Source organism: Chroicocephalus ridibundus, chromosome 1, assembly GCF_963924245.1.
Source record: "Chroicocephalus ridibundus chromosome 1, bChrRid1.1, whole genome shotgun sequence".
NCBI classification, from domain to species: domain Eukaryota; kingdom Metazoa; phylum Chordata; class Aves; order Charadriiformes; family Laridae; genus Chroicocephalus; species Chroicocephalus ridibundus.
Window position 1 is genome coordinate 169,922,934 of NC_086284.1, and position 15,710 is coordinate 169,938,643.

The 15,710-nt window shown below is 38.2% G+C and overlaps 1 protein-coding gene across 3 annotated transcripts in view; it reads left to right on the forward strand.

Annotated features, from left to right (window-relative positions):
- The window catches only part of CDK17 (cyclin dependent kinase 17), a 96,848-nt gene extending 83,756 nt beyond the window's left edge, over nucleotides 1-13,092 (forward strand). For all 3 annotated transcript variants that reach the window (XM_063322757.1, XM_063322759.1, XM_063322758.1), the window contains 11 exons: nucleotides 268-382; nucleotides 914-1,008; nucleotides 1,825-1,887; nucleotides 5,085-5,208; nucleotides 6,220-6,340; nucleotides 6,883-6,980; nucleotides 7,272-7,377; nucleotides 8,150-8,192; nucleotides 9,389-9,479; nucleotides 9,711-9,788; nucleotides 10,770-13,092. In XM_063322757.1, coding sequence (XP_063178827.1) covers nucleotides 268-382; nucleotides 914-1,008; nucleotides 1,825-1,887; nucleotides 5,085-5,208; nucleotides 6,220-6,340; nucleotides 6,883-6,980; nucleotides 7,272-7,377; nucleotides 8,150-8,192; nucleotides 9,389-9,479; nucleotides 9,711-9,788; nucleotides 10,770-10,807 — 972 coding nt within the window. In that variant the 3' untranslated portion in view covers nucleotides 10,808-13,092. The remainder of the gene's footprint in view (nucleotides 1-267; nucleotides 383-913; nucleotides 1,009-1,824; nucleotides 1,888-5,084; nucleotides 5,209-6,219; nucleotides 6,341-6,882; nucleotides 6,981-7,271; nucleotides 7,378-8,149; nucleotides 8,193-9,388; nucleotides 9,480-9,710; nucleotides 9,789-10,769) is intronic.
- Nucleotides 13,093-15,710: the final 2,618 nt, after the last annotated feature.

Below are 15,710 nucleotides of genomic sequence, written 5' to 3' on the forward strand. Positions count from 1 at the left end.
TGGTGAGCTTAACGCTACCTGATCTGACTTCTTTGGTAGCTCTGTGGTGTATAACTTTCCGTGTAATTTTCAGAGTTGTTAAGCATACGCATCCCTTGTGTCCTCTGTGTGTAGTTTTACATATATCGAAATAAGACAATGTAAAAACTATGCATGTCCAAAATGAAACCAAACAGAACCTCAGACAGTAGTTTGTATTTTCTTTTTTAACTGATGTTTCAGTGAAGGAACAGCTTGTAGGAATTTCCTTCTTTTTCCATTTCATAGGGTACTTATGCAACAGTTTATAAGGGGAGAAGTAAATTGACAGAGAATCTGGTAGCTCTGAAAGAAATCCGCCTGGAACATGAAGAAGGAGCACCCTGCACAGCCATAAGAGAAGGTGATAACTTCTTTTTTTCCCTACTTAGAATTTCAGGTGCTTCTGGATTTCTTTTTGACCAAAGTACTGTTGGTACTTGGAAATACATAGGCTACGTGGGAGATTAATGGAAATGGTATTAGTTTCGATGGGGAAGATTTTAATCTAGACGTATTAAAGAGTTAGTGTTTCAAATTTATTTACTTTATGGGGGGTGGTTGTGTTCTAAAATGCAGTGTTCTAAATGGATGATTTTATACTGAATTAGGCTATTCTTAGTGAATAACTTTCAGAATACCTTTTACCAAAAGACTACTTCTGCCTGAAATGTATAATTTAGGAAATACTTAGTTTGTTACTTAAATGTCTGTTTGGTGTTTTGATTAAATACCTTTCTTATTAACTTAATGTATATGAGTACTATGTTCTTAAAAATAGCTTTTTAACTTAAAAAAAAAAACAAATAGCTTATCCATATGAACTTACAGAAATGCATTTACTGCTCATGTGTTTTGCACTTACTTATTTTATACTTCCAATTCTCTTTTGCAGTATCATTATTAAAAGATCTGAAGCATGCAAATATTGTTACATTACATGATATTGTGCACACAGACAAGTCTTTGACTCTTGTTTTCGAATATCTGGTGAGTGCTTAAGCAACTTGAGCTTTACAGTTTATTGTTTCTAAGTAACATAGACATAAAAAAATTCTCTACTGTTTTTAAAAATACTGGGACTGTTAAGCTGAAAGTGAGAAAAGCGTATTCAGTTCTTAAATTGCTGTAAATTAATAAATACTGTTCTGATCATTTCAGAGTTTCGTTAATAAAAGTTAGTGGTGATCTACCTGAGCAAGCTGTCTCCTTGTACCAAAATCGTTAACTGTAAAAACGCATAATCACACCATTATTCAAATGATGTATTTTTCTATTATGACACAACTCTCGCAAGTTAACTAAGGAAAAAAGTATACTTCGAAATAAACAACACGTTCCATCTTTTTTAACAATCTTTTCAAGCAATTGTCCATTATTACATATCTCACTGGCTCGCCTCTTGCATTGTGGACTGCTCACTTTCTCACTGAAGCTTTGCTTAATGATCTTTTCGTATAATAAACTAGAATATATGAGCATAATAAGAGGGATGAAGACAAACTCTTCCAGTGTAACTGGAGAATGTAGCGATTCCATAAAATCATAAAATACTGTACCACACACACGATGGAGGAGAAGGCAATAACAAGTAATGTTGCCTGAGATGACGCAGCTTGCTGGAAAGCATGGAGATATGTATATCCTCTGAAAAGCCAGTTTTCTGCACATTTGCGTTTTTTATCATTGAGCATCTTTTGCAGAAGACTCAGTTTTCTGATTAATATTTCACTTCTAACAATAAGTAATATTCACGTAATCTGTTGTCCGCAATTTTCTTGAACAATGCCGATGGTGTTTTGACAGGATAAGGATCTGAAGCAGTACATGGACGACTGTGGGAACATCATGAGTATGCACAATGTAAAGGTGAGTGTTTTTAGTGACAGTGACTCTCTTCCAGCTTTCCCTGTTCTAAGAATTTTGGAGAACTTCATCATCAGGAGATACATGGTTTAGGGCTTTTTAAAAAAAATGAAAATAAAAATAAGAAACTTAACTTCCTGTTTGACCTTTTGATCTTAACTACGTTTAACGTCAGATGGAGTCTTTCCTTTTGGTTTTGAGGGCTTTTAAGTTTAAAGCACTGAAAACAGGAGATAATATAACTTCATATGTTTTCATTCTCTTTGAAGCTATATATTTAAGATGAAAATTTCCTAAAAAAAGAATACATTCATAAATCTTTTTACTTCCTCTTGTCCTTCCATTATTTTACACTCGTTTATTAAGTCTGTAGTTTGGTATATCCTCAAATCAAATTTACATGTGCACACTGAAGAAAATGTAGCCTCAATCATGAATGTGGGTTTGGATGCCACTGCCTACCACACAATTAAGAAATTAATAATACATATTTAAGAATGAGTGATATTAATCTTTCCATTAGTAATAAAATGAAAATTATTTTCTGTAACGTTTATTTGTCTGTTCCTTTTAACTGTGGCTGGGCCAGGTCAAGTGATTCAGTTTCCAGTCGGGCCTGCTGAAACTAACTCAGGTTCAAGCGTTACCTCTCTCATAACATGCAGGTCTGGATTTGGAAAACTGGAATAACTCTTTATGTTCTTTAATACTTACGGCTTTATAAACAAGATTCTAAACAGAGGACGGTGCAATTTGGAAATGAGTGAGGTTGTCGGAGGAGGCTGGGTTACCAGCATCACCCTGCTGTGTTGCAGCCTCTGCTGTACTGTACCTTCAAAATCTCTTTATTGAGCCATATGTAATTCATATAAGGGATGTTATTTATATGGTAGATGTGTTTGAGAAGGTCTTCCATGCCTCTTGAAAAAAATTAAGCTGTGATCCTGAAGAACAAAACCATGAGTGTGCAGGCGTGGTAGGAAAATCACTTTTATTCTTAACAGAGTAGCGCGTAGCACAAATGTGGTTGACAACACAATGTACTAAATGCTGTGAAGTGATGGGCTTTGCGTGCGTTCCAGCAGAGTTGTCATCCTTGTTTTTGGCTTAGTTGCATGTTGAGAAATCTGTTCTTAGTTGAATTGCGTATGGAATTCAGTCTAGATATTGGGTACTCCTTGGATAGCTTTTTTTTAGTTTTTATTCTGTTGTCACATAATAATAAGTATCTCTAGGGAAAGACATTTGCCCTTAACCTACTCTGTTGCTTCCTTTGAGAGTCTGTAAAGGGAAATTCTTTAATTTGTATCTACTTCAGAGACACAACAAAAAACATAATTATGCCTGTGTTTTTAATTAACTATGAGTTACTAACTAGTGCTTTAAGCTTAAAAAAAATAAAAGCTGTAAGTGGGAAGCTGACTCTTAAAATAAAGTGCAGTGAGAGAAAGAGCAGAATCTACTTGTGGTAATCCAAGCTGAGCAGAGGAACTGTTTTTCCTTGTTTGCCTATGGTTTAAGCTATGCCCTAAGAGCAGATTTCGATGGTCAGTACCTTTGGCACTGGGAAACGAGAACAGCTGCTTAACTGCGGTAGCTGTAGGTGCTTACCTTACAATAATGGGGGGGGGTGGGGGGTGAGTCATTACTAACATTTTAGAGACCTTGCTGTCATCACTCCCTTCCCAGTCCTCAGCTAATTTTAGTTTTTTGAGTTTCAACAAAACAGAGATGTATAATATAAAGATGTGTGCAATCTCTGCAGGTATTACTGTTTCAAACAAAATTTTGAGCTAATACATGTCGTCCTGTGCATTTTCAAAAGGATCCCTGACGACTGTGGTGAAGATCCACAATTTCTGTAGAATAATCTGCTTTGCCTCCTTGACTAATCCTTGCAGTCCCAGTCTGTACCCCCCCCTACTAGAGATGGCTATAGATTTCCACAGCAGTCCTGTTAGTATCACTTGAGATTAACGACCCCTGCAACAGTATGGACATGAGTAGATGGAACAGAACTTGCTGCTTCTCATTCTGCTCTTCAAAAAAGAAAAGGAAGGAAGGAAGGAAGAAAGAAAGAAATCGATTCCAATTCCTTTTTTCTAGAACAGATAAATCCCACATAAGCAGACTGAGAACAGATGGATGTAACTACACCTGCTGTGTATTTGTCCAGTTTACAAAAAAGAATTCAGTGGTGTCACCTGGTACAAAAATAAACTGATGTGTTAGAAGATGGTCATATAAAAACATTCCAGTGTTTCTCCTCAAGAGTCCTGTTACATGCTGAATTTGTCACATTGGTAAACATTGCTTTCTGTAATGCTCTGTATTTTTTCACTGTACACTTGATCACCTATACTGGCTGAGAAATGTTGTGTGGTAAACGCCAACAATGGCTACCCAGAGGTCCCCATGTTCAAGATCAGACCTTTTATACACATAGAAGCTGCAAAATAGTAGTTCTGAATGCAATGATATAGTAAACTCACTTGGCTGCCCTCTGCTAAACCTTTATCTTCATCGTTTACTACTTTTATGTCTATATATGTGCAGCATTAATATGCGTGATCGAAGTTGCTTGCTTGGCTTGCTGTTCCAAAGGACTAAAATAAACCTGTGTGTGTCAAGGTGAGGGGATGAATATAAATGCCAGAGGCAGTTGGGCTGTTTTAGTAATCCTTGTTTCCCCATTTCTGCATGTTTCGTGAGCTTGTGAATCCAAGTGTATTTTTCCAATAGCATGCCAAAATGTTCTTTACACAGTTTTGCACAATTGTAGAGAAAGGATGCTGAGCTGCATTTTCAGAAGGGATTCTGTGACAGAAGGGGAACTTGAGTAGTCAGAGACAATTGCCTTTAAAGACATTCGTGTGGGGAAGAACATTGGTAAATGCTTACTTAAAAATAAACAGCCCTGTAGTTCTCTTCACTTAAGCAGAAAAAATTGCTTTTAAAGTCTTTGTTGTAAACTATCGTGTTAGAGCAGTGTGTTAGCGTAAAGGGGTTTAAAATCTGTAAACTATAATGAAGATGTTCGAATATGTTTATATGGTAAAGTAACTTACTTTTTGAGAAGTATTTGTGTCCTACTTAAAATACAGAGGCTTAACTCCACAGTGCCCAAACGGTCTGTTATAGTCATGTAATCTGTAGATTAACCTTTTAAGTCTAATTTATATAAATGTTCTCTTTTGTAGCTATTTTTATACCAGATTCTTCGTGGTTTGGCGTACTGTCATAGGAGAAAGGTATTACATCGAGATCTGAAGCCACAAAATCTACTAATCAATGAGAAAGGAGAACTGAAGCTTGCAGACTTTGGTATGGCCTGAAATTATTCTGTAATAAATGTTTTCTTCACTCAGCAAAAGAGCGGCATCTTTCCTTATAAAGGAAAGATGAGAACATCGGGTCGGTAGTGAATTTGTGCGTTCTCAGGTAGAAAATGAAAGTCAGCCTTTTACAGGATATTAGTAATCAAAGTAATATCTGTATAGGTCGACTGACTTGTGGTTTGAAAGTAGTCTTATAGCGTCCTTTGAAATTGGCACTTTGGAAATTGGCAAATTGGAAATACTTAAGGTGGAGCTCAAGTTGCTTTTCCTAACACTCCAGAGTCACTCCAAAGCAGAGTAAATGTGATGGGAGAGAGAAAGAGTCTGTCCACAAGCCAATTGTCAGGTGTTACCCCATCACTGATACACCAAGTTCCTTTGGGACTTCCAGTAGAGTGGGACATTCACAGTTTCCTGTTATCTTCTGTGGCAGGAAGGTCCTTTGAAAGTTGTGCTACCACTGGTTTTTCCCCTTGTGTGTGAATGAAGGTTGCTCAGAAGATTGCATCTCACATGATAGACCTAAATTTTATTGAAGATATTACTGATAAACTGACAGTGTTAGGGTGGAAAACCCCTGCTGATCCAATGCTGATTTGGTCTGTTTCCACCATTTCTTTATTCATTTGTTGCCTTCTGCCTCTTGCAATGTAATTCTCAAATTTAAATAATTCAGAAGGGTTTTCACAGGTGGGAGGTGTCATATTGACCTAATGCTTTGTTGTTTTAATGAAATTTATAGGACTAGTCCAGGTTTTGATCTGTTTACCTCCTTTCTATACTTAAAAGTGCTGATCGCGAGATTGCTGTCAATACTAAGAGGCAAATAACAAGTTGTAGAAATGTATTTATTAGGGCTTTTTAATGAACACTAAGGGAAGGTATTTAGCAAGTATAATAAGGTTGATTTAGCTCTTGAAAATTCTTTGTGAATTTCATGCAAAAAAAAAAGATTTCAGCAAGCTGCACATGACTCTCTATTTCCCTTTTTATCAAGGATTGGCTAGAGCGAAATCTGTTCCTACGAAGACCTATTCCAATGAAGTTGTCACGTTATGGTACAGACCACCTGATGTTCTCCTCGGATCTTCAGAGTATTCAACTCAAATTGACATGTGGTTTGTATAGCTTTGACCAATTTAATTTTTGTTCTCAGTCAAGTTGAAAAAATGTCAATTCTTTATTATTACATAGCAGCATTCAAATACTCATCCTTTTAATTTTTGAAGGCTACAATTGAGTTAGATTTTTGGAAAAAGGGTTGGCAGACAAGGAAGATGCTTTTATTTCTCTGGGAAAATGCAGAGTACTTTTTTATTGCTTAGAGTAAGCAGGCATTAGGCCCACAGCGTTAAGGAAAAAAAACAAACATGTTCTCCTAATGACACGATAACGTGGTATTTTACTATGAACTTTAATACAATTGATAAACTTGACATCAGAAGGAAGAGGATACAGCTATGACATAGGTTTTGTTTAGTCTTTGACAGTTCTTTTGTTGCTACATTTCTTTCAAAACATTATTTTTAATAGCAGCGCAGGGCTAACAACTAATTTAATAATTTGTTTCAGTTGAAGAGAAACCACAGAAGTCTTTAAGAGCTGAAAGCTTAAGTTGTTGGCTTGTTTCTGATTTATCTTTTTCTCTGTTTCTGTAAAGGGGTGTGGGATGCATCTTTTTTGAAATGGCATCAGGAAGGCCTCTTTTTCCTGGTTCAACGGTTGAAGATGAACTGCACTTAATTTTCAGACTTCTGGGTGAGTGTATACTTTTAGCAATAATGTTAATGCTATACGTCTTTTCTTCAAAACGCCTTTTCCACGAGAACTGTAGATCTTTATCCATAAACAAAGATATTTTACACTGCGTTGTAATTAAGGTGAATGAGTGTACTCTTGATGAAAAATGGTTGAGCCGAGTGCCCAGCTGAGTTTGTACAAAATAGGCTCATTCTTCCCTGTTTAAATTACAGGATTAAATGCTTATTTATGTCAAAGTTGTTTCTTTACATTTTTTTAAGTTGAATTTGTTGCTTTTTTTAAATGCAGGAACCCCATGTCAAGAAACATGGCCAGGCATTTCTTCCAGTGATGAATTTAGAAACTACAACTTTCCAAAGTATAAACCACAACCCCTCATCAACCATGCACCAAGGTACTTTTGTGTTTTATTAATAGAAAATCTGCGTCCCTGTGGCTTTGCATATTTGTAAATGTGAACATTTTTCCAAGTACGGTCTGCTACCAAAGGCTGGAAAACTACGGATCAGTTGTTATTGCGGGCAAAGCAAAATCCTGGTTCTACATGATTACTTTGTCTAATATCATTCAAGGTACCACAGCTCCGTAATGACCTGTAGAACTATAAACTACAATTAATAATTACTGCATAGTAATAGTATTGACACAACACTTCCTAAATAACCCAAATTCTTTTCTGTTATGTAGTAGGCCCGTGGTTAAAATGGCAAGCCTTCCTTCAGCAGGCTCTTGAAATTATTCAAGAGGAATTTGAAGGGTCTGCACAGTTACTAGAAATAAACTTTCTCACAAAGACTACCACGTTTTTTATCGACTCTGAAGAAAAAGATCTAACATTGTGTCCTTCTAGTAAATGAGTAGTGTTAGGCTTTAAAAAATAAAACCGCAGTTTTTGCTAAAATAAGTGATCCAGGTCAACCTAGTAAATCACGACCCAGAGCTCAGGTTTTGTCTGTCCCCAGTGTTTTTCAAATAGTCTTGTTCTGAGATATTGGTACTTGTATGTGTACACGTTAACATGCAGAAAAGTTCTTTAGATTACAGTATTTCCGTGTTTAAATTTAATTTTCAGGTTTGATATCATTTAAGTCGGTTCCTATGCAGTTTTGCTTTTGTAAATATAGTTCAATAACTGTTTTAATTTTTAAAAATATTTTTATTTTTAGGCTAGACACGGAAGGAATTGAATTGATAGCGAAGTTCCTTCAAGTAAGATGTGGTTTGTGGCTTTACTTTATAAAAGTGCAAGTTTAGTTTTTTAATATATTATTTACAAAATGTATTAGAAGCTGTAGTGTCTGTTAGATCTATCTCAATATGGAATATGCAGCTGAGTCTGCAGTGGATGATAGATTTGGGAAGAATGACAGTTTTGGGAAGCGTGTGTACTGTAAGAATTTAAAACCTGATGTTTAATTATTTTGTTTGTTTGTTTTGACGGAATTGATTTCTTCTCTTACTACTTTTTGTAAAAATAGAATTGATTCTATGTTAGCAATTCCCTGAAAAAACTAAATCTCTTGTGAAATACGGTATTAAAACAGAACTTTTAAATACAAATATTAGATTTCTGCAACGATGAACTTAGTAACTGCTTCTCTAGTAGTAAGGTATAACATTACTCTTTGATCTTGCAAACTGTATTCAAAAGGTGAAGTGGTATGTGGGTTTAATCTTCTAATCAGTATTAAAAATGAGCCAGAGGCAAGATGGAAGGCCAACTCTTAAGTCTTCAGGTAGAAGCAGAAGCACTGTAACTTCATGGTGTTAAAAATTCTTAGTCCATAAGGTGGAGCGCAGTCACTCTGCTTTGCAGCCCGTGATTTAAATTCTACATCAGGTCTTCATCTGTTTACACGCTGTGTCAAAACAGAACTTGCAGTCTTTCTTTGGACTTTGTTCTTATTTGTGTACACCTTTTTAAATGTCTGCATTGTTGTCCAAATGTCCACGTATGCCAAGCAGGAGACATTTGAGCACAGACTGAAGACCGTGTTGCCTAAAGTTCCATTTTAACACAAAATGCTGCAGCTTAGTCCGTCGAATTAGAAAACTCGTGTAAAAGCATTTCATTGCAGTTTAATATTAGAACATAATGTAGACAAAAGTCTGTCATCTAATCATCGTTACATCTAAAAATAAAGATTAAGTGTATTTTTGACTTGCATCAATTTACAGTAGTTATTTTGACTATTTAGCAAGCTTGTTATATATTGATAATACTGATTTAGATAACATATGTTAGATTTTCATGTGTGAAACAAAAGTAATGAAAACAAATTTGTCCTGGCTAGTTGGCAGGAAATATTGAGCAAGTAGAACTGTTTCTCCCTTTGATGAAATCACACGATACAAAGAGTTTTTTAATGAAAACCAACACGCTTTGTTTCCTTTTATGTTAATAGTATGAATCGAAGAAGAGAATTTCAGCAGAAGAGGCCATGAAACACGCATACTTCAGAAGTCTTGGAACAAGAATACACACTTTGCCTGAAAGTAAGAGGAATAGTAAAGTAGCAGAGTGTTGTTGAGCTAGTACATTAAAGCTAAGTGCATTGGTTAAGGAAAAACTCTCAAATCTAATCTATTAAAGAAGTCTGGTATATTGACTTAAATATTTGGGAGTAGGAAACATTTTTTTAATCTAAACTGTGTAATTAAGTAGAACTTTGTTCAATAAAGCATCATTATGTTTTGATACGAATTGATCTCTTTTTTACATTCCAGGTGTTTCAATATTCAGTCTAAAAGAGATTCAGTTGCAAAAAGACCCTGGCTTTCGAAATTCCACTTACCCAGAGACAGGTACGGAAAGCTCAAGATTTTCTCATATCTGTAAACGGAATGCTGTGCCAGAGATACTGGAAAATACTTTGTTAAAGTGGTCTGTGTGGATGTACTCAAACAGGTACCAGGAGTGATTTGATCAGATTCCTGTAGAGACATAAAAGCTAAATGCACAGAAGGAGATGGTTTTTACTAGAGATGGGCGGAGGGGCTGCTAATTTGATAAAGTCTTGGAGTTTCAAACCATTGCTGTGTGGGTGTTGAATGGTGGCAAAGCAAAAAAACAAAAAAGATGCAACAAGTGCAGTTAAAAGAGAGATGCTGATATTGGTTTAAACACAAAAAGAGGATATTCTCTCAAAATAGACACATCACAGAACGATAGGTTTAAACACAAAGAAAGGGTATTCCCTTGAAATAGTAAGATCACAGAATGATAGGGGTTGGAAGGGACCTCTGGAGATCATCCAGTCCAACCCCCCCTGCCAGAGCAGGGTCGCCTAGAGCAGACTGGACAGGAACGCATCCAGGCGGGTTTTGAATGTCTCCAGAGATGGAGACTCCACCACCTCTCTGGGCAGCCTGTCCCAGTGCTCTGCCACCCTCAAAGTAAAGAAGTTCCTCCTCATCTTTAGATGGAACTTCCTATGCTCAAGTTTGTGCCTGTTACCTCTTGTCCTGTTGCTGGGCACCACTGAAAAGAGCCTGGCCCCATCCTCCTGACACCCACCCTTTAAGTATTTATAAGTGTTGATAAGATCCTCCCTCAGTCGTCATTTTTCCAGACTGAAGAGACCCAAACCCTTCAGCCTTTCTTCGTAAGAGAGGTGTTCCAGTCCCCTAATCATCTTGGTAGCCCTTGGCTGCACCCTCTCCAGCAGTTCCCTGTCCTTCTTGAACCGCGGAGCCCAGAACTGGATGTAGGTAGTAACTGAATACTCTGAATACTGTGTTGTGCGAATGCTTCCATTTCTTACTGCGGTCCGTGTTCTGTTTCAGGACATGGGAAGAACAGAAGGCAGAGCATGCTTTTTTAAAGCGGGCGATGCAGAGTGGAGCCCAAGCCTGTCCAATCGATCAAGGACTCGGATCTGAAGGCAGTGCTCTCTGTTGGTGGACTTGGAATCGCAGTTTGTCTACACTGTCCTCTTCACAGTGGAGTCTTTTTATTTCCAACCTGCAGATTATGTTTTTATATTTGTTGTCACAGTGTGACAATTTTTTGTACAGTTGGTTTTAAGGTCTCCTCTGCCACTAGAGCCAGTAGGTTACAGCTGTTGATGTAACTGTAGCTGCAATTTTTGTGCAGGACTGAGAAACACAGTGCATTATTTATTGCGGAATCATTGCTGCTAAATAACTACTGTCTGTATAGTTAACACAACAGTTCCATGCCTGAAGAAGTTGCAATGGCTTTATAATATGTGAATGCATCTGTTTCTCTTCATAAAATGTTCTACTGCTGCGGGGTTTTTTTGTATTTCTTAAACTGCAGTGTTTCCTGGAATGTAAACATAGCTTTGCTTGGCTATAGGTGAACCATCTTTAATGCTCTAAGTTCATGGCACTTAATTCCTTATTTGACATTGGAAGTATGTGTTGAAGTAGTTGAAAAAATTATAACGCATATTATGTTTTTGAAAAGCACATGGTGTGAAAGTTGATTCAAACAAGTGAACAGTAGCTATTATTTGCTCTCAGATCCTACGTTCGTTATTGATAAACCAGAGCATGGAGACTGGATGATAAATTTTGTCAGGCTTCCTCCAGCGTAAGGTATTTGCACATTATGGTGCATATGGGGCCTGCAGAAACAATGACTTGCAGAAGCAATGACTTTTTTACCTTGTTTTTAACTTAGAAATACAAATAGTCAAAAGATGATTCATATGCGTTGGACCCTGGCTTACTTTGGAAATTCAGAATCTTTTCATTACAGAGGAACAGGACAACTAATTACAAGAACATGGGAGTAATGTCACACTTTTCCCACCTTGTTGCTCTCCCATTTCTGCATTATTCACTTGAAATCAACTGGAAAGATGCAAGATTGTACTTGATAAGAACTCACTATGCTACGGAGCTTTTACAATGGGAACTTAGAGAGTTTTTCAGATCTTAGATGTTATCTGTTTACCAGAGATAGTAAACATGTTACTACTATGCTTATGCATCTCAGTGAGTATCATAAGTACACCCTTGGTGATGGTTACAGTATTTTTAAGCATTTGTGTTCACCTTTATGAACTTATTCGTTTAGTGCATCTTAAAGAGACTGTAAATCTTTATTGGTATATTTTGAAATGGTCATGTAAATCTTTGGCTGGTATATCATGAAAATAGTCATAGGTAACTTAATTTTTCCTGACATTCACTGTAAAACATTCAGGGGTCCTACCATTTCTGTTCAGGAAATCTTGTAGTTTATTGTTATTTAACAGTATTAAGTGAATTTTTGTATATTTCATTTTAACTTTATTTGTGAATAGTGATTGTGGCATGTTTGGGGGTGTTTTATTAATATTTCATTGATACTGGTAAATTTGAATTGGGATTTTTTTCTTTTTTTTTTTTTTTTTATTTTCTGGAAGAGAGAAATTCATGTGTAATGGTGACTATTGGACCACTACTGCTTTTCAGCATTTGTAAACCGGTTTTGCGTTAAATCTTGTAGACCTAACAAACTGCTGTTATTTCTAACTGACCGACCTGTATTAATATTGTACTTTTGAAAGTATAAATATTATGTGGAATTCTTTGGTTTTGTTTTGAAATTTATAATAACAAAGGCCCTGCGTTGTTAAAAATACAGACTAAGTGAACTTGCGGTTCTTGGGGCATTGTTGGAAACGGTTTAGCTAGATCTGTGTGTTGTGGGGAGTCATCGGATTTAGCTTTGGCCGCTTGTTAATTTATGCAAACGCAGAAGCGGTGGCAGCGAAAAGGTAACGTGGCTCATCCGCCACGGGGGCCGTTCAGGATCTTATCGTTAAACGTGGTCCACAGTCTGATTCTCGGCAAGCCGGTCCTGCGTCTCACACGGGATCAGAAGTCTTGCCCAGGTCTAGGAGCGTAGTATCCGTGTGGGATACCTGCGTGGGTCTCCCACTGATGGCAGCGGGAGCGGTACGTGCGTGTCACAGGCAGATTTGGCACTGATGGAAAAAAAAAACCCCTTTGTCCTGAAATAGTTGTTATATATATTTTTTATAGTTGCTACGGATCTGATCTAGATTTTATACTGATTAACTTTGTAGGAAAATACGTTGTAGGACGTGATGGTGTTGAAGAAAGAGGTCTCGGAAAAACATCTCCTTTTTTTTACAGAAGTAGTGAAGATGTAGAGTAAATGTTCACTGTGGATAAATGTGGGATTTAGCCTTTCTAGAACAGTAATATTTTATAGGTCATAAAAGAACAAGTAATAACGTGACACTAATGAGTAAAGGACTTAAAGGTTTAACTGGTAAAATGAAGTGCATTAATACATTTAGAAAGGGATCAGCTGCAGCTAACAGAAGGAGGTTTCCATTTTAAGTAGGAATTCAGCTTTTTTTGTTACAGATGAAAAGATCTTCCATAAAATTAAAGCGCTCTGTTCGAAGAGAGACTTTTTTTCTAAGGGCCTACAAGCGAATTGGTTTTCTTCATTAGGAGGTAGCTTTAAAGAATGCGTTGCTTAAGAAACTTGGCATCTGTGGTCAAGCCAGGTTTTTTCCTTGTCTATAATTGAAATTCCTGCATCAGCAGCGACAGGTCCGTGGCAGCTGCCCGTTTGGGGCGGTAGTCAGCGAGGCTGAAGTTGCTGGGCATTTCTCCGACATCCTTTTTGTGCAATTCAGTGTTCTGCCTCCTCTCTGACAGCATCAGGCACTACGGACTTGGTTGCACTGTCCCCAGGAACTGCAGGGAGCGTTGGCCTTTTTGGGAGAAGACCTCAACCCGTGACAAAAACCAAGCAGATAGTCGCTAAAAATGGATGGCTTTCAAGATGTGGCGTGACAGCCTTTGGTTGCAGATGAGCGATGAGTTAAGGAGAAACGGCCTGCAAGTTGTTGCTGATTTTAAGTAGTTCTTTTTTGGAAGGTACCGGGTGTTATCCCATCTGCCGCAGGGTAGGAATGCCGAGGTGCGTGGGTAGGTGCGTGGAGGAATAAGGTGGGTTTTTGAAGGCAGGGAGGAGGCAGGTGGCCACGAGGTTGGGCACACATGAAGGTGGAGGTGGAAGGGGAGAGGGGGTGGGTGGAGGAGACGGGGATTCGCAGGGCAGGACAGGACAGAAGGGGCAACCCAGCTGCTCAGCAATGCTCCAGTGGAACGTGCGTCTCCACACGGCTGTTATTTGTGTGCTGCTTTACCCACAGCATTAAGTAGCCAGAGTGTATCCCTGAAGTGGGCAATAAAAGTTCAAATAAACAGTTATTAAAGAATCGACACGCTTTGTATTTGCAAATCATTTGAAAAACTGCGAGGTGGCGCTCTTTGGGCTGCTGGCTTGGGCTTTGCGCACGAGTTTGTCCATTTAATAAAGGTACATTGTTTCTGTTTTGCAATGTTAAGACAGAATTAAGGTTAAGAATACATTCGCTTATTGAGGACAAAATATATGAAAGGTGCGTTGTAGATATCCCCAAGCTAAGTATTATAAACCCAGGAAATACCCAGAATTAAGGTCAGAGTTGAAAGAAATCCAAACACATGAGGGTATGGAAATGCACGGCTGTAGCCTGTAGTGACACCGAAGAAAAATTAGGATTTACCTTGTCTGTGACAACGTGCAGTCACAGACATTTGGTCATTTTATCTGGTCACTAAGGGGCAGAGTTGAAACCATTTGTCCCAACTTGCTGGCACCTTCCCATACCTTTTTCTTTTTTCCCTTAGTGATGTTCGGCTTTGAAACAAATGCCGCATTCTATAAAATTTCTTAAATTTGGGCAGGAATTTGAATGCTTCCTTTTTACAGATTTATTTTTTTTTCCATTTTTTTTTCCATTTCAGAGACTGGGCTGTTTGAGTTCAAATGCTACTCTTTGGCCTGTGTGTGGGTCAGCAACATCCACGTCAGACCAGTCTGAGACGCTGACAAGATGAGAAATACAGATGATAAATCACAAAGGAAGCACTGTTCGAGTGTTTAGCTAATTAGTACGTTGTAAAGGAAGCTCTGGCTGGACAGGTAGGATGATTTTTAGAAGTATAAAAGCCAAGTAGATAGGTGGGCTTTGTAATTCCTGCCGTGCAGCCTTTCCATCTGTGGAGGAAACCACGCTCTTGTTCTAGGCCACAGTGGAAATTTGTCAGACCTGGGATTAGAGTTCAGCTGTTCTAGATTATTTTTTTTTTTAAATCTTTTGTGTGTGATTTTCACTGGGCTGTGCTGCGCCTCTCTCGTTAACTGAAAGAAAAGGATTGATGTCAGTGGAAAAATGTGCACGTTACAATTTTCCATTATTTTCACAAGTTTTCTAAAATCCCTTAACTCATATTTATAAACTCTGTAATTTTGGAGCCAACTTAAACTGTGAACGCACACACATGCACGTACTTACTGTTGTAAATAACCGCTTCATTTGTCGTGCCGGCTGCATCCTCCAGAATCGCTTAAGAGGCCGGCCTCCCTGAGCCGATTGCTTTTATGGTCCTCATGAAACACGGGTCTCGTTCAGCTCAGATGCCGTACCTGTAAATGCCTTTTTCCCCAGAGAGCGATGAAGTTCCTCCATTTGCTGCGGTGAGATCTTCTTGCTGATGGACATGCCATCGCCGCGGATGGCAAACGGGAGAACGCTCTTCCCTGTCCCTTCTCCAACATGTCCCGGTGGAACGCCTCCCTCCAGGCCCCGCACGGCAGCCTCAGCGCTGCCTGCTCCTCCTCTTTCACACCCAGAGCTTGTTTTTTCAAAGGCTTCTCCCTTCCCCCCCAGCTCCTTCCGTGTC